Source organism: Xyrauchen texanus, chromosome 8, assembly GCF_025860055.1.
Source record: "Xyrauchen texanus isolate HMW12.3.18 chromosome 8, RBS_HiC_50CHRs, whole genome shotgun sequence".
Taxonomy (NCBI): Eukaryota; Metazoa; Chordata; class Actinopteri; order Cypriniformes; family Catostomidae; genus Xyrauchen; species Xyrauchen texanus.
The window spans coordinates 5343791-5367038 of record NC_068283.1 but is presented as its reverse complement, the minus strand read 5'-3'; the positions used below and the strand labels follow the sequence as shown (position 1 = coordinate 5367038).

General features: G+C 37.7%; 1 protein-coding gene across 1 annotated transcript; it reads right to left on the bottom strand.

The window, feature by feature from the left end:
* Positions 1 to 757: 757 nt before the first annotated feature.
* LOC127647822 (palmitoleoyl-protein carboxylesterase notum1a-like) lies at positions 758 to 21456 on the bottom strand. The gene is made up of 11 exons (XM_052132303.1): positions 20938 to 21456; positions 14822 to 14874; positions 14616 to 14711; positions 14363 to 14423; positions 14184 to 14242; positions 8343 to 8445; positions 8068 to 8259; positions 7078 to 7175; positions 6185 to 6332; positions 6029 to 6076; positions 758 to 4254 (listed from the first exon to the last, which is right to left on the bottom strand). The coding sequence occupies exons 1-11, from the start codon at positions 21399 to 21401 to the stop codon at positions 3948 to 3950; spliced, it is 1629 nt and encodes a 542-aa protein (XP_051988263.1). The 5' UTR covers positions 21402 to 21456; the 3' UTR covers positions 758 to 3947.
* Between the last annotated feature and the right edge of the window lie 1792 nt (positions 21457 to 23248).

The following is a 23248-nucleotide window of genomic DNA, read 5'->3' as shown; positions in this document are numbered from 1 at the left end:
CGCTGTTTACCACCCCTGGAGTCACGAGTTTGAATCCAGGGCGTGCTAAATGTGACTCCAGCCAGGTCTCCTAAGCAAACAAATTGGCAGGGATGCTAGGGAGGATAGAGTCACATGGGGTAACCACCTCGTGGTAGCGATTAGGGGTTCTCGCTCTCAATGGGGAATGTGGTAAGTTGTGTGTGGATCGCAGAGAGTAGCATGAACCTCCACATGCTGTGAGTCTCCGTGGTGTCATGCACAACGAGTCACAAGATAATGGTGGATTGACGGTCTCAGAAGAGACTTGAGACTTGTCCTCCACCACCCGGAATGAGGTGAGTAATCACGCCACCATGAGAATCTACTAAGTAGTGGGAATTGGGCATTCCAAATTGGGGATAAAAATTATAAAAGAAATAAATAAAAAAAAAACATATCGTCTACTATCCTAAACCCAACTAAAATATTTTTTTGTGAACAACAGAATAAAATAAACATCAGGGTTTGGAACGAGACGAGGGAAGCATATCACAGGTTGACATACATCAGTTGTATTGCATAAATAAATATGGAGTAACAAAGACGTTCTTAAAATAAAGTGTTGGATTGAAGGCTAGCTAAAATTTGATGCCTGCATTATATCTATTTAAAATTCAGCTTATTGATTGGTTGGTCTAAAAGTTGTACCTCTTCATAAACTAAGTGCAATAAAACCATGATGTGTACAATGAGGATGTGGAATAAAACGAAAAGGCAATATTGAATATTTCTTTGGAATAACTGTATTGTGTTCTCTCGGGGACACATACATGCATTCAACACAAGAAAAAAACTGAATTATTTACAATTTACAAAGAATCACTTCTCTGTGAAAACAGCATTATAAATATGATTTACATAAAATAAATATGCAACTTAGCCTTGTAGATTGAGTTTCTGTTAAAAAATATGTTATATAACAAAATAGCAATTAGTAATACCTTCACATCTTCACAACATTTTTCTTTTCTTATGGTGGATCTTTTTTTTACATGATCGTTACATAACATTATATTAAAAAGTGATTTTCTATTCAAATTGTAAAAGTCTAGAGGGTCTTCATATGACAAAAGTACTCTCAAAGGAGCTAGCTTTATGAAGACCTATACATAGATACATGCTTAAAGCATACAATACCCTCTCCAGTGGAGTGAGAGAAAGTTGCATTGATAAAATTGTGATCCTTTCAACCAAGCTTTAAATTGCCATTGGCTTGCAGTCATGTCAGTGCAATGGCAGTTTACGACATGTGAAAATGAACTTGTTGAAGAAGGGAAATTGCACTTGTTTGGCTTATTTTACCACTTATATAATAAGAAACAAATGTCCCAGGAGTTTATACACAGTTGAAGGAAACATGGTAACAGTGAGAGTAATCTCTCTTTTGTCCTTCAGCTTAATACAATGCGAATGAGTTACATGAAGATGCACCAAAATTGTACAGAGACCGAACTGAGCAGCAGGGTCACATTCACGAAAATGTGACAGTGGAAATCTGATTACTGGGATTAGCTTGTTATCCAGGATTGGTGGGAATGTATAGATTTTGTACCTTAAAGAAAAGCTCCACCCAATAATGTATCTCACCTTCATGTCATTACAAACCTGAATGATTTTCTTTCTTTAAAGAATTTTAAAGAATGTCTGAGCTTCAACAAAAATGGATGGTAACTTTTACTGCCAAGCACCAAAAAGGACCATAAATGATCATAAAAGTAATCCATATTGCTTGTGCATTATATTACAATCACTTGAAGTCATACAAAGTTTTTAATTTGGGAGTTTCTAGCCACTGGCCACTGTATGCTTTAATTGTATAGAAACCAGCAGCTCGGACATTCTTTAAAATGTTTTTGTTCCTCAGAAAAAATAACATCATATGGGTTTTATGACATCCATTTTTCATTTCTGGAACTTTTCTTTCAAACAATATTATTATTGTCATATATATTTTAAATGACTAAGCCAAGAAGGATGTTGGTTTTAGTGTAGGTGCTATCCAGTGCTTTCCACACATGTGTTCCTAATTTCTGTTCACAAGTTTCTTTATAATCAGACTAGATCCATATCGGAATGTACAGTATGTACGTTTTAAACTCTATAATCTGTGTTATAGAATATAAACTCTACAATCTCCGTCCTCTCTTTGTTTTCTACTTTCTTTCTCTGAATGGACATATAAAACTAATAACTTGAGCTAAATATATTGGTCAAAAAAATCAACTAAAACAAAAAAACAACAACGACAAAGCAAACAACAATGCTGAAGATCCGTAAAACTGGATTACATTCGTGTTACTTTTATAACCAAAAGATAAATTAAGAGCAAAGATGTAGGTGTACATGTCTCTTCAGTACTTTCACCAGTATTGTGTTGTGGTTTGAGATGGATCTGACAAGGGCTTCATTCCAATTCTAGATCTGAGGTGCTCCATCATCTCCAAGCTGCTCAATAATGACCATCTAAATCAGTAGTTCTCAACTGGTTTTGTGTCAGGGCCCAGAATGTACATTGGACATTAAGTGGCAAACAACCACAAAAATGTGTTTAATGCAGTTGTACTCAGCCTTTTGACTTCAAGAGCTCATTGGCCCCTAGTGGGCCCTAGCCCACTGGTTTAGGCCCTGGCCCACTGGTTTACGGTACAAAAGTACACAAAAATATATAATAATCTTTTTTTTATATTACCGTTAATTGCATAGGCCTATTGTTGACATGACATTGGCTGATAATAAAAAGTTTTCATATTTTCTTTTTAATAAAATAAAATATGGGGCGGTGCTGGATGGCAGAGGCAGGCTAAATACATACAAATTGTGCTGTTTTGATTTAATGTGCTAAGTAACATCATTTAACAACACATATAATGCGGTTTGGGCCACACAAATTAGGGAGAAATAACAAAATGGGAGGGGGGTGGGAGATGGGTGTGAAATACGGGAGACTCCCGGGAAAAATGGGAGTGTTGAAAGGTATGCACTCAACCTGTCTTGTCCTGGCCATGTTAGTATCGGCCTACTTTGGCTAGTTATACCAAGTGACCAAATACTGTAGAGTGTCAAGTAAGGACTGGATGCAAAGCCTTTGTCGTCAAAAGCAAAAGATATGGGAAGTGTTTTCTTGTCCTTTTTAAAAGTTGATATACCCATTTAATTTGCTATCCCAACCAATATTATATGGTTAACTGCATTTTATTATTTGCACTTAGCGCTGTTATTTTCCTGCAGTCAATATGGCCCATATCAGAACAGACCTGCAACCCAATTTTGGGTCAAGACCCATCAGTTGAGAACCACTGACTTAAATGCGTATATGGATTCTAGAAAAATGGACACCATCACTACTCTTGAATGTTCCTTGCCAAAACATCTTAAGGGTTGCCAATGGAATTTCTATCATAAAGTGGAACCAATACATTTTATTTGAAGGATCACTTTTGTTTTTTTATTTCCTTATGTCATCATTTTTCAAAGAGCATTTTCGAAATGCTCCATTTTCTCTGGAGGAAAATGCTATTGAGGATGAGAGCCATAAACGTGGCAAAATCAATGTGTTTTGAAATGTGGCCAAACAGGATTCCTAGTTATATCCACTGAAATTCTGCATAATAATAATACAAATAAAAAAGGCATTTAAATTTATCCAGTAGGGGATTATTTGATTCTAAAAGGTTTCTTGTTTGATCCATTAGGATTGGTTCCAAAATATGAGAGGAATTCTCTTGGCATTCCTTTAAGGTCTTTTCGACAAGGGAATTATTAACTGAGGATAACTGGATGTGGAAGCCCACAGAGTTGGCACAGAGCCCTGACAAGGGGCAGAGCTCAGCATGAGGTCAAATCTGAGGTTGGTTAAGGGGGTTGGAGGTATCAAACGGACTGTCAGGAAGCACAGCCCCAGTTGGAAGTGAGTCCGTCCATGGCATTTAGCTTCCACTGCTGAGCATGCCCAGCAGCTTACTAGGGTCCATGCCCTGCTGTTGGGCCATCTTCTGAACATCAAAGCCCATGTGCATGAGGAACTGAATGACATTCATTTCCTGCCCTGTGGACTGGTCTCGGATGGTTGGGCATGTCGGATTGCAGTGAGGCCAAGGACAGCTGTCAATCAAGTGCACGGGACAACCTTTGGGCAGGGCTTTGTTATTTCTGCTGTTTTCGTGTAGACTGCGATCCCAGCAGTGGAGCGCTCTGGGTAAAGACGTGCCTTTGACCTGAACATCAGTCCAGTAACTACAACACAAGAGGGCAGAGTTGCTCAATGATTGTCCAGTTTAAAGAGCTTACATGGTGACTTCACTGGTGCAACTCAACATAGCCAAAATTTTCGCTTAACAAAAACGAATAGCATATCAAATGTCTGTTCAATACAACATGAAATCAAAATGGACCTTATTAAGTTTCTAAAATTGTGCACGATTCATTCGTGTATACTATTCCAAATAAAATGACATGTTTTATCTTAGTGATCTTTCATCAAAATGTAATAACTTGCTTCACCTACTTTTTGATTGATGTCACAAATCTCTCTTAATCTTCAACCCCTTCCCTCCCATCACCTGATTCAATGCTGGTATGTAATGCCCATTTTAGTAAAATCAAATCCCACCCTACAATTTGTCTCATTGAATATCCAGTTTCACTTGGAAACAAATTAGATTACGTAAGTAAAATGGGTTACGAATGGACTTTCATGTTGACTTGAAGGTTTTCATTTACACTGTATACTTCTCATTGTAGATTTATGAACAATGATCCATATCAGGTAAAGTAAGGTAAACTAGCTGCACATTATTTTCGATGATTTCAGAAGAATGAAAAAATATCTTAAATTGGTGTGTAGTGAAAATAATCTGTGAGTCTTCCGTTCATTCCAATTCGAAATCAAAAATGCATAAGGAATAAGCAATTTTTTTTTTTAAGTTAGCAATTATTTACATAAATGACCACAGGGCCAAGCAAACCAATGGAAAACATTTAGATTGAATATAGAATTCCAGTGATTACCTAAATGATAAATGCAAAATTGAATGCAAATCAGATAAGAGGAGCTTGAAAAAGTAGGCTTTCAATAACAAATATGGTATCAACGTACCCGACATGACCCAAGGAATCTAAAGAGACCAGCCTCATCATTTTTGGCCAAACTATTCAGAAGTTATAAGCAGAAAAACCATTTTTGTCATATTTCTCGACCACTAGGTGGCATTGTGCCAAAACTGTGCAGGTACCCTTAGGTCAACCAAGTTAAGAGTCAATACGCTAACGTGTTGCAAAGCTTTTTTTTGCAAAAATTTTTTGCAAATTGGACATACGAACAAGGAGTTAAAAAAATAGGTTTTTCAGAAAATTTGAAATTTGGTATTTGTTTCAGGAATCTGAGGGGAGAAAAATTTAATTCTAGGCCTTACAGTTTAAAAGTTATGAGCATAAACATAAGTGCAACTTTGAACAGTTGGTGGCGCTAGGGTTTGAGTTAGAGACCCCAAATTTGGGACAGTTAAATTTGAGCGTGCCCTCTAACATTTTGCCAAATTTCATAACTTTATAATTAATGTACGATTCTATGGGCTGCCATATACTTCAAGAGAGGAAGAATAATAATAAGAAAACTAACAGATACAACAGGTGCCTATGTACCTTCGGTGCTTGGCCACTTAGTAACTCTTTTGGCGGTAACTATGCATTATTTAAATTTGATTCATCTTTATTCCCGCTGCTGGTGACTTTTGTACGTTTTGATGAGAAAAGTGAGGCAAAATAGGAGGGTTTTTTAGATTTGTATTTCTTTTCACTCCAGTTTTAGCATTAATAGGGGAGAATGGAAAATAATAAATAGAGTTGAGAATTTTACTTTCTAAGAATGAATCATTTAGTGATTTTTTTTATTTTTTACTTTTTCAGAAAAATTAAAAAACTATAATTTTTTTTGGTATTATTTAACTATTGAACTGACAGCACATCTGATCTACATGTAGAGATAAATAGGATAAAAGAGGTCACTTACTTTCTTGTTATGAATTCATGTGAAAGGCAAGCTGGAGCGAACATGGCACTGGAGGTGAAAAGGACAGCATTAGAGCCATTGAGGTAAATATTACATTAAACCATATATTTATGCTGTTTTCAGAATGAAAGTCTCTAATGGTTCGTGCATACTTACGGGACATCCTTTAGAGTGTTCCTCAACTCAATACCCAAATTCTGAATATACCGCCATTGTCCCTCTTGGACGGGCTGACCGGTCAGATGAATGTTGTCAACTGTTAGCTGGGCTTCATCAAACAGCCACTGCACGATGAACACAGGGCCTTAAATAAAGATACATCATACTGAGTTAAACTGGTCACCAAAAGTTTTTGTATGGTGTATTTGATAGTGTCTATAAAGATCTGTGTACATCTTTCGCTCATACATACATGAGTAGCTAACATGTCCTGTGGTGTGACAAGCAATACTCAATGTGGAATTATCTAAAAAAGCATTTAGCTAAATATTTCAAAATTATAATTCTAAATAACGTGAACGCAGATGTTTCTGGCTACGTAAGCTCGATTTTGTATGTTGTTGTGTGCCAAAATGTTTCAGACCGCAATTCCTTACACAATATAAGTATGCACTGCATTCTCAATGTTGCCACAAGGGGCGCTATAGTGGACATTAATGTGAATTCTCCACTTCTACAATCATTTGTCTCCATCAAGTCAACTACTGTCAAGGCAGAGCAACAGATTGAAGAGAATATTGCTGAGCAAGTACGTTAGAGTCAAAATACAGTATTTATTGCAACAAACTTGAATAATAACACATCCAGTTTAATGGCACAGACATTTGAAGGTAAATCTACTGCCCCCTTGAATACAGAGGTTCGTTACCACAACAGAAACGCAAGAATGCACGATATGTTTGTTTAACCGGGTCACACTGGCACTGTGCTGGCCAAGCGCTTGCATCTGCAAATGCATACTTGTGTAAAGTTTGTGTCTGGCCTAATATTGCAACAAACAAATAAACAAGGGATAAAAAGATGGCTGGGTATGCCTTAAGAGTACTCACGTTTAATGGTAGGATAAACTTTATAACCAAAATAGCAATTCCATTCTTTTCCTTCATAAGCCTGACGGCATCGCTCAGGAACCACACCACCCCAGTATCTGTTAAGAAGATGTTCAGAGTAAATTTCAGTCCTAAATGTCTGATTCACAAGTTTATATGTTCATATAATTTACGCAAGGAAATTTGTACACATAGAAACATCTGTAATGGAATGATTCTACCATGAAACTTGATCAAGTCACTGCTCACAAGAAGCTAGGGTGCTCGAAGAATGTTTATTTTATTTTAATTAACTTTACTTTGTGCCACTTTTTGGATACAACAGCAATAATGAAGAGAAGATAGTTAGTATAGTTTGTGTAATTCATTCAAGAAAAGTTCAAATCTGCCAACAGCAGCTGCAGGGCAAATGGGGTCGTATTATGTAATAATGTCCTTGCGATGCCAACACAATCACACAGGAAGTCCAACGTTGCAACCAAATGCTCTAGTTCCCTGACATCAGCCCCATTCGGAGTTACTGACTAGGTTCTCGAGAATTAACTAGAAGGTAATTGCGTTTACATAATCAATGACGAGCACTATTTGAAGATTTCATTTTACCTCTTAAGATTCCATTTTTCTCCACTGACGGTTAGGTTTAGGGTTTGGGTTAGGGGGTAGAGTTAATAAAATATGCATTCAAGTTGACTAAATTACATAATTTACAACTTGCTTTTGTCGTCACTCTGTGGACATTTCACTCAGAAACAAGCTAACATGTGCCCTTGTGTTCAAAAATACTTCCCGCTTTGGCCACCGGGGGCAGTGATTTGAATTACTGTAACTGATATGCAGCGTTTGCATTGTCTGATGAATTGTAAACTCTAGTGTGCAGTGTTTTAGGATTAGGGAATTAGATTAAATCATCAACCTTTAGTTTATATTGGTGTTTGACTTAGCAATCACTTCAAGATCAAATTGTGGTAATGACAGTGTCAGTTTTCTTACTTGACCCCTCTCTTGATGACCTCAGTGGGTGCACAGTTGATTGCATCTACACAATCCGTGCAGCGGTACTGTTTGTTGTCCAGGAACCAGCCAGAATCAGCCAGTCCCCTCACCTGGATGTTGGGGTGACCCAACTCCTCCAGGAGCTCCGACACTGGGTCCACATTCAGCAGCACTCCAGTGCCACCAGCACTGCAGACAATATGCACAAATTTAGCCTGCATCCGTATCACATTTCACAATCAGAACCTGTGATCACTGTAATATGGACTCACCTGCTTCCAGCTAAGAGCAGGATCTTGGCGTTGTCCAGACCTTTTCTCAGCAGGTCCTTTACAACTTCCTTTATAATGAGTGAGCCCATGAACGCATAGTCATCTGTACATGACAAACAAATTCTTACAAAGGTACTTACAAGAATAGTACCATAGTACAGTGATGGTATCAGATGTTAACACAATGTTGCTTTGATATACTATACAGTGGGGTTCAAAAGTCTAACTTCAAAATATAGAATTTAAAGTCTATTTTAAACCTAGAAACAAACTAAGGTTTTATGATTTTGAATATGAAAATGATTAATATTTTAGATTCTGCACTATTTATTGGTTTCTAATCAAATAAGCAAACTGTCATTTGTACAAAAAGTCTACATTTTCTGGTTTCAGTTGAAGCAAACAAGATGCTTTGTGAAACATTCTTAGATTATGCATCATGATCACACGGAAAGTCTGCATGATGTTTCTGAGAGTTCCTGTACCCTAGAAAAGCACCTTCTCCTATCAGACACTTCTGCATCATCTGCAGTGTGTTTCTCTACCCCTGTGGCACAAATGATGTCCAGCTTCGCCAGTCTGAGATCACTAAAAATAATATTAAAGAGGTGTGTGAACTTGCTGGCTTCAGACGTCACACAGGTCACATTAACTACCTGAACTACCAAACACAAAACTCTCACTAAATCATTCAGAAAAAAATGTATTATGGTCAAACTTAAAAAAAAAAAAAGAGGATAGATAAACATCATATAAAGGTAGGGCTTCTAAACATTAGATCTCTTTCTACAAAAGCACTGATTGTAAATGCAATTATTACAGATCATAGTTTGGATGTGCTCTGTTTGACTGAAAACTGGCTTAAACCAGATGAATATTAGTTTAAATGAATCTACTCCCCCAGGTTATTGTTATAAACATGAGCCTCATCTTAAGGATCCGCATCCTCTGCCTCCCGAGCCTCCTACGGCTCTGCCTCCTGCGGCTCCGCCTCCCGAGCCTCCTACGGCTCCGCCTCCCGAGCCTCCTACGGCTCCGCCTCTGGGACCTGTCCCTGTCCCATGGCCTCCTCCCAGGTCCCCTAGGCCGGCCCCTGCTCTGCGGCCATCTCCCAGACCACCTAGACCTGTCCCTGTCCTAAGGCCGCCTCCCAGGCCTCCTCGACCTGTCCCCATCTTGTGGCCGTCTCCCAGGCCTCCTCGACCTGTCCCTGTCCTGTGGCCACCTCCCAGGCCCACCGAACCGGTCCCTTTTTCTTGTCTGTCCCTTGTTGTCCCCTGGACTGCCTGTCTGCCCCTTGTTGCCCCCTGGACTGCCTGTCTGCCCCTCGTTGCCCCCTGGACTGCCTGTCTGCCCTTTGTTGCTCCCCTTGGTCTGTCTGCCCACCACAAGCTTCCCCCCCAGTCAATGGACATTTGTTCTTCCTGTTTTTTGTTCTGTCACTTTTGAGCGTCTGGAATCCACTCCTTGAGGGGGGGCTCTGTTAGGGTTACCTCGTCTTGTTCTCACTGTTACCCCTTGGTTGTCATGTTTGTCACTTTTGTATTCCGTAGTTTTCACTTTTGTCCCTTGTTTAGCTCCACAGTCTCCCTGTTAGTGTTCGTGTTCTCTGTCATTGTTTTCACCTGTCCTCATTAGTTTACCATTGGTTTCTGTTTATTCACCTTGTTATCTTGTTTTGAGTTCTGTTGTTCATTGGTTCCTGTCTTCCCTTGTCCGTGTATTTAAAACCTGTCTGTTTGTTCAGTCGGTGTCTATCGTTGAATGTTGTTTAGCCTGGTATGCTGTCCCTGCCCATGTTCTCCGCTTTATGTTTATTTCCCCATTGAGGGTTTTCCTTTGTGTTTATTTGTTTGCCTGCTTAATAAAGTAAGTTTGCATTTAGATCCGCTCTCCTCGTCTGCCTTCGCTGCCTCCATTCGTTACACTATACAGTATATAGATCACCCGTGCCTTACTCTGGTTTCCTTGGTGAATTTGCACATTTTCAGTTAGATCTAGTAGTTAATGTAGATAGAGCTTTAATTGTTGGTGACTTCAACATTCACATAGATAATGAACATGACACATTGGGATTAGCATTTATTGATTTATTGAGTTGATGATAATACTATAAAAATTCTACCGCAGAGTGATGACATCTCAGATCATTACCTCGTCTCTTGTTTGCAGTGATCAGCTAATGTTACTCAATCACACCATCATTCAGGTAGAACTCTTCTTTTGACCACTAAGGACAGCTTCACTATTAGTCTTCCAGAATTGTCTTATACTCAGTAAGCCAAAAGAAGAACTTGATGTAATAACAAAAAATAAAAATACATTATTTTCTATCACTCTAGATAGTGTCTACCCCCTTGGATTTAAGAAAATTAAAGAAAAAAGCCCCACACCGTGGTACAATAATCACACTCATGCTCTCAAGTGAGCAGCTCAGAAAATGGAGCGCAAGTGGAAGAATACAACATTAGAAGTATTTCGTGGTGCATGGAAGGATAGTGTCTGTAGCTACAGACAGGCACTAAAAGCTGCAAGGTCAGCATATTTTATAAAACTCATAGAAAATAACCACAATAATACTAGGTGTTTTTTCAGTACTGTGGCTAAATTGGTTAAAAAAAGCATTGACTGAACCATACTGATCCTGAGACTGATATTCCGTCGCAGCACAATAGTAATGACTTTGTAATGACAATAGTAATAAAAATGAATTTCTTTACTGATAAAATTGAAATAATCAGAAATAAAATTGGAACAATGCAATCAACTGTCACAACACCTCAGAAAACAGTGTCTCGTAATTTTCCCCATGAGCAACTTCAATCCTTTACTGTCATAGGTCATGAAAGACCAACAAAACTTAAAAATCAAAAGTCACAACATGTATGTTAGATCCAATACCAACTAAGCTCTTAAAGAGGTATTCCCTGTAATCTCAGATCCTATTCTTAATGTTATTTACTCCTCGCTATCCTTAGGACGTGATTAAGGCAGTAATCAAATTAAGAAGCTAAAGTTTGATCCTGGAGAATTGGCTATTGACAGGTCGATTTCAAATCTACAATTTATGTTAAAAATACAAGAAATGGTTGGGTCCTCCCATCTATGTTCATATGAAATGGAATATATTAATAATTTCAGTCATGATTTAGGCCCCATCACAGTACAGAGACTGCACTTATCAGAGTTGCAAATGATTTGCTCTTATCATCTGACTGCGGTTGCATTTCTCTTCTAGTGCTTTTAGATCTTAGTGCTGCCTTCGACATGATAGATCACGACATATTCTTGAATAGGCTGGAGAATTATGTTGGCATTAGTGGAGTTCCATTAGCATGGTTTAGGTCCTATTTATCAGACTGCTACCACTTTGTATGTGTAAACGATGAATTGTAAAAATCAAACAAAATTTAAGTATGGAGTGCCACAGGGATCAGTTTTAGGGTCTCTGCTTTTATCCTTATAAATGCTTCCCCTGGGAGATATTATCAGGAATCATGGGATAAGTTTCCACTGCTATGCTTACGATACCTGATGTTATATTTCTTCTAAACCCAATGAAAATTCACAATTCTCCAAATTAGCAGAGTGTGTCAATGAAATCAAAGATTGGATGGCCAGAAATTTCCTTCTACTCAATTGTGACAAAACAGAGGTACTAATTATTCGACCAAAAACCTCTATAAATAAGATGCTAAAATATGATTTGACTCTCGATGGATGTACTGTTATGCCTTCTTTTACAGCAAAGAATTTAGGTGTTATATTTGATTCCAATCTGTCCTTTGAAAATCAAATTTCCAATGTTTGTAGAACAGCATTCTTCCACCTCAGTTGCTGATACTGAAAAACGAATTCATGCATTCATGACCTCAAGACTAGATTATTGTAATGTATTACTGGGAGAATGTCCACCAAGTTCAATAAATAAACTTCAAAATGCAGCTGCGAGAATGCTGATTACAACCAAGAAATATGTACTTATTAGCCCAATTTTATTGTCGTTACATTGGCTACCTGTTAAATTATTTATTAATATTACAATTATTTTAACTACTTTCAAAGCTTTGAATGGTCTAGCTCTGCAGTACTTTAGTGACATTCTGACATGCTATATTCCATCACGTTCATTACGATCAAGAAATTCTGGTATGTTAGTAATTCCAAGAATATAAAAATCCACAAAAGGAGATAGATCCTTTTCATATTTGGCTCCTAAACTATGGAATAGGCTCCCTAACACTGTTTGGGATGCAGACACATTCACTCAGTTTAATCTAGATTAAAGACTCGTCTATTTAGCCTGGCATACACCTAATTTATCCATCAACTTACAATTAGGCTGCTTTAGTTAGGTCTGCCAGAACCAGAAACATCTATCATGATCTATAACTTTGCATAAAATTGAATGGCATCTACGCTAATATTATTATATTTGTTTCCATGTCTCAGCCTCGGGATTCATATCCACTGCTCCATGTCGCTGAGTGATGAAGACAAACTACAGCTGGTGCTAGCCAGACATCACTTCAGTCTTTAGACTTCAGAGCATGAAATGATGCCAACTCCAACTGTGAGACAAGGGATACTTCATATGCCACTGCCTGAACCTTGGATTTAGGATGGACCCCACTGAACCTCACCGAAATTATTTGCCGGTTGAACTGCGATGCATCTCATTCATCACAGCCTGCATCACCTTTGTCTATTGATGGACTAAACTCTAGAAATGGAATACATAGACTATAATTTAATTGCCAACAAAAGCCTTCATCAGCCAACTGACAAAGAACAATGCATCTATGTGAACTTCTGCAGTTAATCCAGGATGGACTTCAAAGACATTAGTCATTAATCTTAAAGTTCATAAAAAAATATTTAAATTTTTACAACACTGGAACTTAACACTTACTTAATTTGCAAATTTCAAACCATGACTTGCACGGCACCCAAATAACTAATATTGGCATTATATTCCTGTTGTTTAGTCAGAGGGGAACTGGCCCCCACAGTGAGTCTGGTTTATCCCAAGGTTATTTTTCTCCATTAACCAACATCTTATGGAGTTTTGTGTTCCTTGCCACAGTCACCTTCAGCTTGCTCACCGGGGTTCTAAATACAATTATTATTTAATTATAATTTTTTTATACACAATTTACAATCATAGTTTAATCAAACTACAAAATGATCACTCTAAGACTTTATAGATATTACAGTTTAATTTTTTGTTAATATATGATTTCCTGTAAAGCGATGAAACGATTGAAACGCTGTGTGTTTGAAAATGCTATACAAATAAAAATGACTTGACTTGCTTTCTACATCCGTTGAACGTTGAGAGATAGAGCTTCTTGTCTGGCATTCCAATTTCTCCCATTCATTCAAATACCTATCTGGATCAGTTTGAACCATACTGGATAACATGATCTACAGTTTTTACACAAACTTGTAGAGGTCTTACTAGCTTGAGTACATCCTGTAATTAAAGCATTTCTTTTTCAACTTTTCACTCATATTGTTAGGCTGGCAATATAATTTATGATGATAAAATATATTAAATTAGAAAAATGCATAATAGAAGAGACTCAGAATTTTGAACCCCACTGTATAACATGGTACTGAACAATTTATATTTTCATCTGCCATGGTTCTCAAAAATGCTTTAACAAATAACAGTGTATTAACATACAGTACATTTTTAATGTGGTACAATTTTTAAAAAATGTCAGTACCATGGTAGCATGTAAACCAAGGTAATACTATGATACTTTTTGGTACTTTTTGTTAGCATGATCCACTAGAGATTTCTGCTGGTAAAGCATCTTTAAGTTACACTCTTACTTTGATCAGTTTTTGGCACTGCTCCACTCCATACATCACTCGAGCAATATGGGATGAACCTGTTAAGTGATAAACACAAAATTGGAAACAAAAAATTGGATTCCTGCTCCAAATCTGCACTGGAGTATTTAAACCTGATCATTTAAAATGTATAATTAGACAACTTTATTGTTACTCACACCATGTTGGCATTCCACCAGTGTGGGTTTTCTTCTGGAAGTGATGACAGAATTCCTGTGCCTGAAGTGAGAGTAAAGATACAGTGATGGTCATGTAAACAAGATGTAAACAATACTTCATTAAACGACACAAACACCTAACATCTAGACACCTGAAAGTAATTGTTTGGCATCGGAATGAAAAAAATCTGCAAAAAAGCCTTTGTGGCAGTTCTTTTAGTGGCTCTGGTGACAGGCCGTTCGCATTTCTAACCTGTCTTGGTTTGTGGCCATTTGGAGGAGCTCATGAGTCTTCTCATAGTCTCATATCTGCTGTCACAGTTCTCTTTGTTGAAGCAGTACCAGCCACCTGCAAGAAGAAACACATATTTTGCATGTTCAACATGACAAGGACACACTATTTTCATTATTGGTCTGAATTATCAGAGTAATTTTTCTTTTTGAAATCATCACACTTACCCTCCAGAAATATCAACCACCTTCGGCTTCCTTTGGACTCCTTTAGGTAGTACCTACAATAGACCAAACAATCATTAAAACCTATACCTAAAGGCCCCTTTCAATGCAGTAAATTAGCATTAGTTCTGAATCTATACAATTTCTAAATATATAAGCAGTTCTTGTCATCAGGTACTTGGTCAATAAAATATAATCTTTTGGAACCCTCCGCTCCCCCCCCCCAAACCCTCGCGGCTCGATGATTGGTTCCTGGGCCTGGAGCACGCTCATGGCACCAGTGCCTTTCTTCCTGGAGGTGCACGATGAGCTCGGGAAATCACGGCGTGTGCCTTTTTCTACCCGGTCCCTTTTCTTGAGCTCCTCTGCTCTCACTATCCTTGATGGTGGGGCTGCCAGGGGGTACTCGCCGATTCCCCAGGTGTATCAGGCGGTCGCAGAGCCTGAGACGGGCCACCCAGGATGTTTGAGTCCCGCTGCACGATCAGAGCTGTTAATCAGATCACTTCATCCCCAGGTGGAGGGCCGGGAGGAAAATCTTGTGTTTCCTTTTCTTTTGTGTTCACCGCAGCCCTGTACCCACATATACAAGAAAAGAGCACATACATGCAGGTCATCCTAGTTGCGCTCTACTGGCCCACACAGACTTGGTTCTCTGTCCACAGCCTCTGTCAGCCTCCTGGGGGAGGTTACATTATGGCCGGTTGCGCTGGCTACGAGGCACACATGGGTCTGCCCGTCTCGCGCCATCATTCCACGTAACAGAGCTCAGTCAGTTGTGGCATATTGTATAGGGACCCCTAGTGCCACTACATCAACACGTTGAGTGAGTGACAGATAGGGAACATCCTGGTTATTTTCGTAACCTACGTTCCCTGATGGAGGGAACAAGACGTTGTGTCCCTCCTGCCACAACACTGAACAACCTCAGCACGAAACCTGAATGAGCTATTGCAAGCCGACTACTTTTATACCCGTATGGCTGGGGGAGTGGCATGCAAATTCCGCTCACCAATTCCCATTGACTTTTTCTCAAAGATCGGAGGTGATTGGGAATCTCAGGTTACGAAAGAAACCATGACGATTTTTATGCTGATGAAACTCAATTAGTGTTTATATCTCTGTAGAGCCAAATGACACACAAGCTTTAAAGAGATTGGATGAACACAAACCTTTTGCATTCAAATGAACATAAAACAGAGACACTTATCGTTGGCTCAAAACATGAGGGGAAAAGAATTGAAACTGCACTAGGTAATCTGGCTTTGCAGTCAAAGACAGAGGTGAAGAACTTGGTGTCATTCTAGATTGTGATCTGAATTTTAAGTCTCATATAAATTATGTTACTAAGACCTGTTTTTATCATCTTAGAAATATTGCACAAATTTGACCCATTGTTCCACTTGATGATGCAAAAAAAATTATTCATGCTTTTATTTTTTCAGCCAGAGCAACCATAGTGCTTAAAGATCCAGTAGCAGTTTTTTTTTATTAATTGTATTATTTTATATTTGTACTGTTTAATTTGTATTGCTATGATATGTTTTACTCTCCCTGAAATGTTTTTATATTTCCAAGCACTTTGAGTTGCATTTTATGTATGAAAGGTGCTGTACAAATATAATGTATTATTATTATTATTACTGTATATAGCTGATGAAGGGTCGTCAGTAAATGTGGCATCTTCTCTCTTCTGACTACTGTAATCCACTGCTCTATAATAATTTTTCTTCTTCCTTTGGAAAATCGTGGAAACATAATAGTAGATTTTTTCATTTGATGGTGGATCAAATGGTAATGTAAAAATTGCTGCGGTCTTCCATTCAGCACTATAAAAAGTTTACTTGCTCATTCCAAATCCGGAAATATAAAAAGGGTCCATCAACCGCTACTAAAAACTAGGTACAGGCTGAATTAATGAACATTTCACCGTATTTGAAAGTGTATAGCGGCTTAAAGTTTGTCATCTTTACCATGGTAGCTGGATGCCAATGGTGACAAGATGTCAAAACATTTAGATAAAATGTATTCTGGCCTACAATTAATTTGCAATTCACACTGTATCCACAAGAGGGCATTCGGCCATTGTGTATTTTGAGTCTACTTCACACTTCAGTCTCACTGATGTTTGTGGTCATGTGAGAAAGTTGTAGCTGTTACTTGGTTTTTACTATGAGAGGTATGAGTCTGTCACTGGTGACCAGATTTACTAAGCATACGGCACATTTCCCACCATAAACCGGCTTGTTACAACTACTTTGACACTAGCAATTTTCAACCAACTCATTATGCTTCCAAGTGTGCTTGCCCTCGGGAAGAAAAACTAAATCAAGAAACTAAATCGTTGAAGAATTTTATAAATCCAGAATTAACCTTGTCCTACTAAATAGGAGAGGGTGTTTTTCTGTAGCATCTTGAGATCTTTGTGAGTTTCACAGAAACTGTGGAATCCATCCATAAGAGCACATCACATGACAAACAGGAGATCCTTCTTATGGGCAATGACTGCCGATCTGAGAGAAAACTCAGACAGCAGAGCATCCTCTGTGAGCATGTGCCAGTCTCAAGAGTTACTGCCACTGCTGATTCCCTGATAGCAATGCGCTGAAGGCCAAGTGCACTTAGTAGAGCTCTAGTATAAAAGCCAACATCGGTTTACTCAATCATTATAATTGTGTAATGGAATAACAAGATTTTGGATTAGTCAGTAACAGATTAACTATTACTGCCCACTTAGTATTAAAATATATCTCCATATTTTGTGTTGACTTGATCGTGCATAAATAACTGCATCCAACTTATGTTGTGATCCATAAATGTGGGCAATTAAATGCAAAGATTGCAATGATATGCACATTGAAGTTATATCGCATGATGCTGGAGAATAATGCCACATTCTGTGCGCTGCACGGACAGTCACAATAGATAATCTAAAGATTATGTGTGCAATACAATGAACAAATTTACAAGATTCATAATAATGATTTTAGCGCTGGGTATCATTGATTGGATTGCACTGTCAATATTAGTCATTATTATCATCGAAAGGAAAGAGGAGTCACACACTGATTTTGTACCACATAAATGTCCGGTTCTCCCATTAACTAGAATTCAATTGCATACTCTAGTAATTGGGTAACAGGCCAATTAGCTCATGTTGTCTTGACCTGTGGCAGGAATTCACTATATCTGGCATATGCTACCCAGCAGGGATGAATTTATATTATACTGGAGTGTCTACAAATGTATTCTAATGTTTAAAGAGACTTTAGGAGCTTTTCAAGATTTTGATGATTTGTAACCCAAACAGGTGACAAAATAAATCTTTAAAGGTGCACTCAGTCATTTTTTCAGAAGTACATTTTTACTTCTAAAGAAATAAACGGTAAATTTGCAGTAACTTTACCAAATCTGTTTTTATTGTATATAGAGAGGGTCCCCTCATGGGGGTTAGGGTCACATGACCAGTCGAATACTACTTGCTTAATCTCAGTAAATACCCTGTTTTTTGACACTTTAACCCATAAATAACATTATTCATGCCGTGAATTTTTACAATAGTATCTGTAACTGAAAACGATTGCATTTGAATAACGCTGCGTCCTCCCCCATAGGTGTCAGTGTAAATTTAAGATGATATCCAGAATTTTTAAAATGGTTAGTAATGACAGGCCAGCAAAAGCCAGTTAGATGCGAATAGAATCAATCAGAGTTGTATGTCAACACTGTTGCAGGCATTGTACTGTACCTCATTGCAGATGTAAATATTGTAAACCCTACTTCAGTAAGTTAGACACATTAGAGCACACAGATCCCGCCCACACTTAAAACTAATAATAATGATAGTTTTAGGATTTACACATTTTAATTTATTAACAAAATTCCATTAAACTGAAATGAGTAATCTTTAATAAAATAAACAAATAATTCCAGTGTTATTCATTTAATTTAGTTTAAATTTGATAGAATTTTGCACTAAAATTTAAATGCGTAAATCTTAAAAATAGGCTAAAAGTGCACTTGTCTAGATCTCATTCTACATCAGTGTTTCCCCAAAAATGTTTCTGCTACAGCACACTTTTTACGACTGAAACATTCTACGGCACACCACTATCCCGCATTGGCTAACCGTAGTCAGTATTTTTTCTTTTCAAGAACTTGTCTTGTCTTAGTAGCGTGTTTACTTGTAATGTTTGAAATTCGGCTATGCAAAAAACTACACAAAAAAACAAGTCACATATGTCGACTACGCTGTGTGAGGTCACAGGTGGCAAGAGAGCTAAATGGGTAATGAAAAAAACAACACATTTGCTTCTTTTCTAATTTGATTTGTTCTTGCAATGCCACAACATATTACAGGGATGCAAACTCATGAGGGGTGAAAAGGGTAAGACAAGTACTGGTCCATGAACATTTTTTAGAGCTTTTAGCTTATTAAAGAATAAGCTATAAGAAACAATTGTGTAGAATTAGCTGAAAAATAAAGAGTATTTGTGAGGCTTGCTAAGTTCTGTGTCACAAATGTGTTCAATTGTATGAACTGATTGGTTCAGTCACCCCTTCTTGAGATGCCACTAGGTGGCGACAAATGAGCGTCTAATGTGCTGTGAGTGAATCAGTGAATCATTTTGAGTCGTTCATGACCGAAATCTACCAAGTGACTTTATAGTAAAAAACAAAGCAGATCTTTAGTCTTCCTTCAGTTTGAGCGTTATTTTTCATCCAAAAAGACAACAATAGTCTAATAATAGTGAGTTTCATTAACATCCTTCTCCTTCATTAAAACTAGCATAACAACAAATCGACTGACTTCAGTATAAGATTTATAAACACAGCAGATCTATGGAATCATTTTATTAAACCACTGAGCGTGACTTTTTTCAGAAAAGACCACATTAATAGATAAATAATAATCATTTTGAGTTTCAATAATGTTCTTTCGTCATTATAAAGCGCATTTCACGTGAGTTGAGTCGAGGCGTCAACGCTCCGTTAAACGCCAGCGTCAAACGCCGCATCGCCCTCCACATGACAAGAGTTGCAGAAAGCGGCACAGAGAGGCGATTTTACGAGTTTGTCATGTAAAAAGCATGAGCTGTGCACAATAAACATCGAAAACATGTATTTGGAAGATAGATAAAAAAGCTTGCAGTTGCTTTGATAGCAGAAAGTAATAAAAGGACTCGTTTATGTTTAGGTCGAAGCGTTTTCTTGGAGAATTTAAATAAGTTCAATAACTGGGGTCTCTGATATTCAGAAACGATAAGGTCATATTTAATTAAAATAAATTATGAGACATATCTTAACAAATTTGGACAGTTTTTAAATATTTATTTTTGCTTAATACTCTCAAAGACATTATTGGTGAAGTAAAAACGTGTGTGTGAAAAAATACTTTGGTGTAAAGTGACGTCACTTCATAGACTTCAATGTATTCTGCAGCGCAGACGCGAGTCACGTGAGAGACCCTTAACACGTATAAATATCACTCACTTCTGCACATTAATCATTGCTCGTCACAATCACAAAAGTGACCGATTATGGTTTCAAAACGGAGAATTTCTCCGAAATGTGAGGAGTTTGGATCCCTGAAATTATTATTATTTTTTTTTGTTCATGCATTTATTCATTTTGTGGAATTTGATCATGTTCCCAGTGGTTGGGAAATACTGCACTAGAGAGCTTCTCTTACTAAAGTCTTAAATGGAGAAAAGTGATATTTAAGTAGTCTATGTATACTTAGCTAATATCACTTGCCCTGAGAAAATGTTGTTATTATTATTCATATTGTTCTATTAGTATTAACATTATAATATTAACGTTTTATTATGGATTTTCCTTTAAAGTTTTAGCACTTTAGGTCTAACTGACCACAATAAAACAGCCAAGTCAAGTGTATCTCCAGTTAGGCTAAATGGATGTGTCTCAAAAGCATTTTAGGGAGGTTGTCACACACACACACACACATATATATATATGTATTTGTTCGACCCTATGATGCCACCAATAATGCCAATCGCACCAGTGATGCCCAATGCTGCCAGGTGGGCACCTCACTAGGTTTTGAGGCACAGGCAACATCTTAATGTTGTGATTGCAATAGGTTGAAGTTGTCTTACCCTGCTGGGGTCCCGTCGTTACAGGTGACTGATGTATTCTCCAGGAAATGTAACTTCATGTCGTAGTCGAGCTTTTGCGCCGAGCACGGGTAGAGCGACTGCGCCAAGTTCTTCACCTGAGTCATGAAATTGTCCATGTTCTCTTCAACAGCCGTGAAATCCAGTGAGAAACTCTCGGTGGTTTCGCCTCGGTCCCGGTACTGTGCGGAGGGCTGCACTCGTCTCGGCTGCGGGTTTCGACCTCCGCGGAATCTGCGCGCAGCGAGCGCGCCGGACTCAATGAATCCCAACAGCAGCGCGCAGAGAATGGCACTCATCACCGTTATGTTCCTCTGCGGCCGCTCAAGCTTCATCACGCTGCGCTCAAAATCCTGCGTTTCGACTAAAATATCTGCACAACTAAAGCAACCAGTTACACAAAGCCAAAAGCACTTTAAATGCGTTGAACAGATGAGCTCTCTCATTGACAAACACAGCACCCCTGTAATGTTTCTCCTAATGTTTCTTCACTGATCATGAGAACTCATAAGTTCTGTGTGCTCTTCTGTTCAGTACCTGTGTATTTAACCGCTCTGGGGTTTAACTCTGCTCTCTGTCCCATGAACCAATCACTGTCGAGGGAGTGCGACGGGGCGTGACCCAGTCACACTGATTCTGTCCTTTTAATTTATTGAAGAAATGCCCATAGTTTGGTCCATTTGATCTGCGAAATTGTACTTGATGTGGTAGTTTTTATTGGCTTGGAAAAGCCTGTTTCGTAATCCACGCGAATTTATAGAGTGAGAATAAGACTCTTCTGAGACACTCAGCTTTCGTGTGTTGGAAAACATGCATAGCCTAAATATGCAATGAGAATAGCGTGAGAATTTACTAGATGGAGGTGGAACTTAAAATACACAAAATAAACATATAATTAACAATAATAGGCTATATATAACAACAACAATAATACATTCAATAAAAACATTATTGTGATAATAATAATAGTAATAATAATGATTATTATGATTATAATTATTATTAGAAATATAACAGCATAATTGTATCGTGAATAAAATCGAGTGAAAATCTACAGGTGGTAATGGACCGTAATATACACCAAAAAAAAAAAGGATACTTAGCCTATAAAATAATAATAGGCTAATATTTTATTTATTATGTAAAAATATAAACATAATAATAAAAATATGAATAGGATAATATTTGATTTATTATGTAAAAATATAATCATAATAATACAAATATTAATAGGATAATATTTAATTTATTATGCAAAACATTATTATTATTATTGGGCAATTATTTTGATGCCAAGATGCAATTTTGTACTTCAAATGGATGAATAATGTGAGAATCTACAGGCAGTGATGGTAAAATATGCATAATAATAATAATAATAATAATAATAATAATAATAATAACAGGCTAATATTTTATTTATATGTAAAACATCACTATTATTATTTCTCATTTTCTGTGTGTTTATACTTGAAATAATAGAAATGTAAATATAACATTATTCAATTTAATTTGACAAGTATGAGTAATAAAAGATCAATAAAAGTTTTATTAACTATTTTACAATAACTCTCAGCCATATGACAATGTTCTATACGTGTGCAGTCTCTTTTTATTATTTATTTAATGTTTTAATTTCTCTATTTGTCTTGATTCATTGCGAACAAACACTTTTGCCTCGCTCGTGCAGATATTTTCTTTTGTATAAGAGACATTTGAGATATTTCGCCCCTTTTTCTCAACAGCAGTCTGTTGACGGGGCCCCTGAAGATCAAAGGAGTCACTCCTCCACCCTCATGAAGCCCCTTCCACATGTATATTAAGAGTCTCCTTTAATAATCCTTTTGTGGGTAAATTAAATGTTTTTTATACTTAATGCCAGAGCAGAGGTAAGCTATAGCCTATTTACTTTTTATCACGTTGTCAGTCATAACAAACTCAATATTCGTCACCAGATTTCAAAGCTTGCTCTTTTATACCCATTCCTCTCTTCTCATTTGAATGTATTTGTTTCGCTCCAGACCTCTTTACAGTGATGTCTTCACGAAGTGTTTCACACATCGCATTAATGGTTCGCAGGACTCCTGCTTCGGCCATTAATCGGCCATTGATCGGCGAGATAAAAGGGTGTCAAGTGACTGGTGTTAACGGGACACTTAACTTTACGCAAGCCTGTTGTTGCAGACCAGTGCTCGCACTTTTAGAAATGCACCGCGGTGGAAACTCGCCCAATGGCGTCGATTCATTCCGTCACTTAGAGCGAGTTCTCTTTTGTTCACATGCTAAACGCATG

Coding starts and splice junctions, on each gene's coding strand:
- LOC127647822 (XM_052132303.1), bottom strand. CDS start 21,401: ATGAGAGAGCTCATCTGTTCAACGCATTTAAAGTGCTTTTGGCTTTGT. Junction 14,424..14,615: donor ATGGCCACAAACCAAGACAG/GTTAGAAATGCG, acceptor CTCTCACTTCAG/GCACAGGAATTCTGTCATCA. Junction 7,176..8,067: donor GTCATCAAGAGAGGGGTCAA/GTAAGAAAACTG, acceptor TCTTCTTAACAG/ATACTGGGGTGGTGTGGTTC.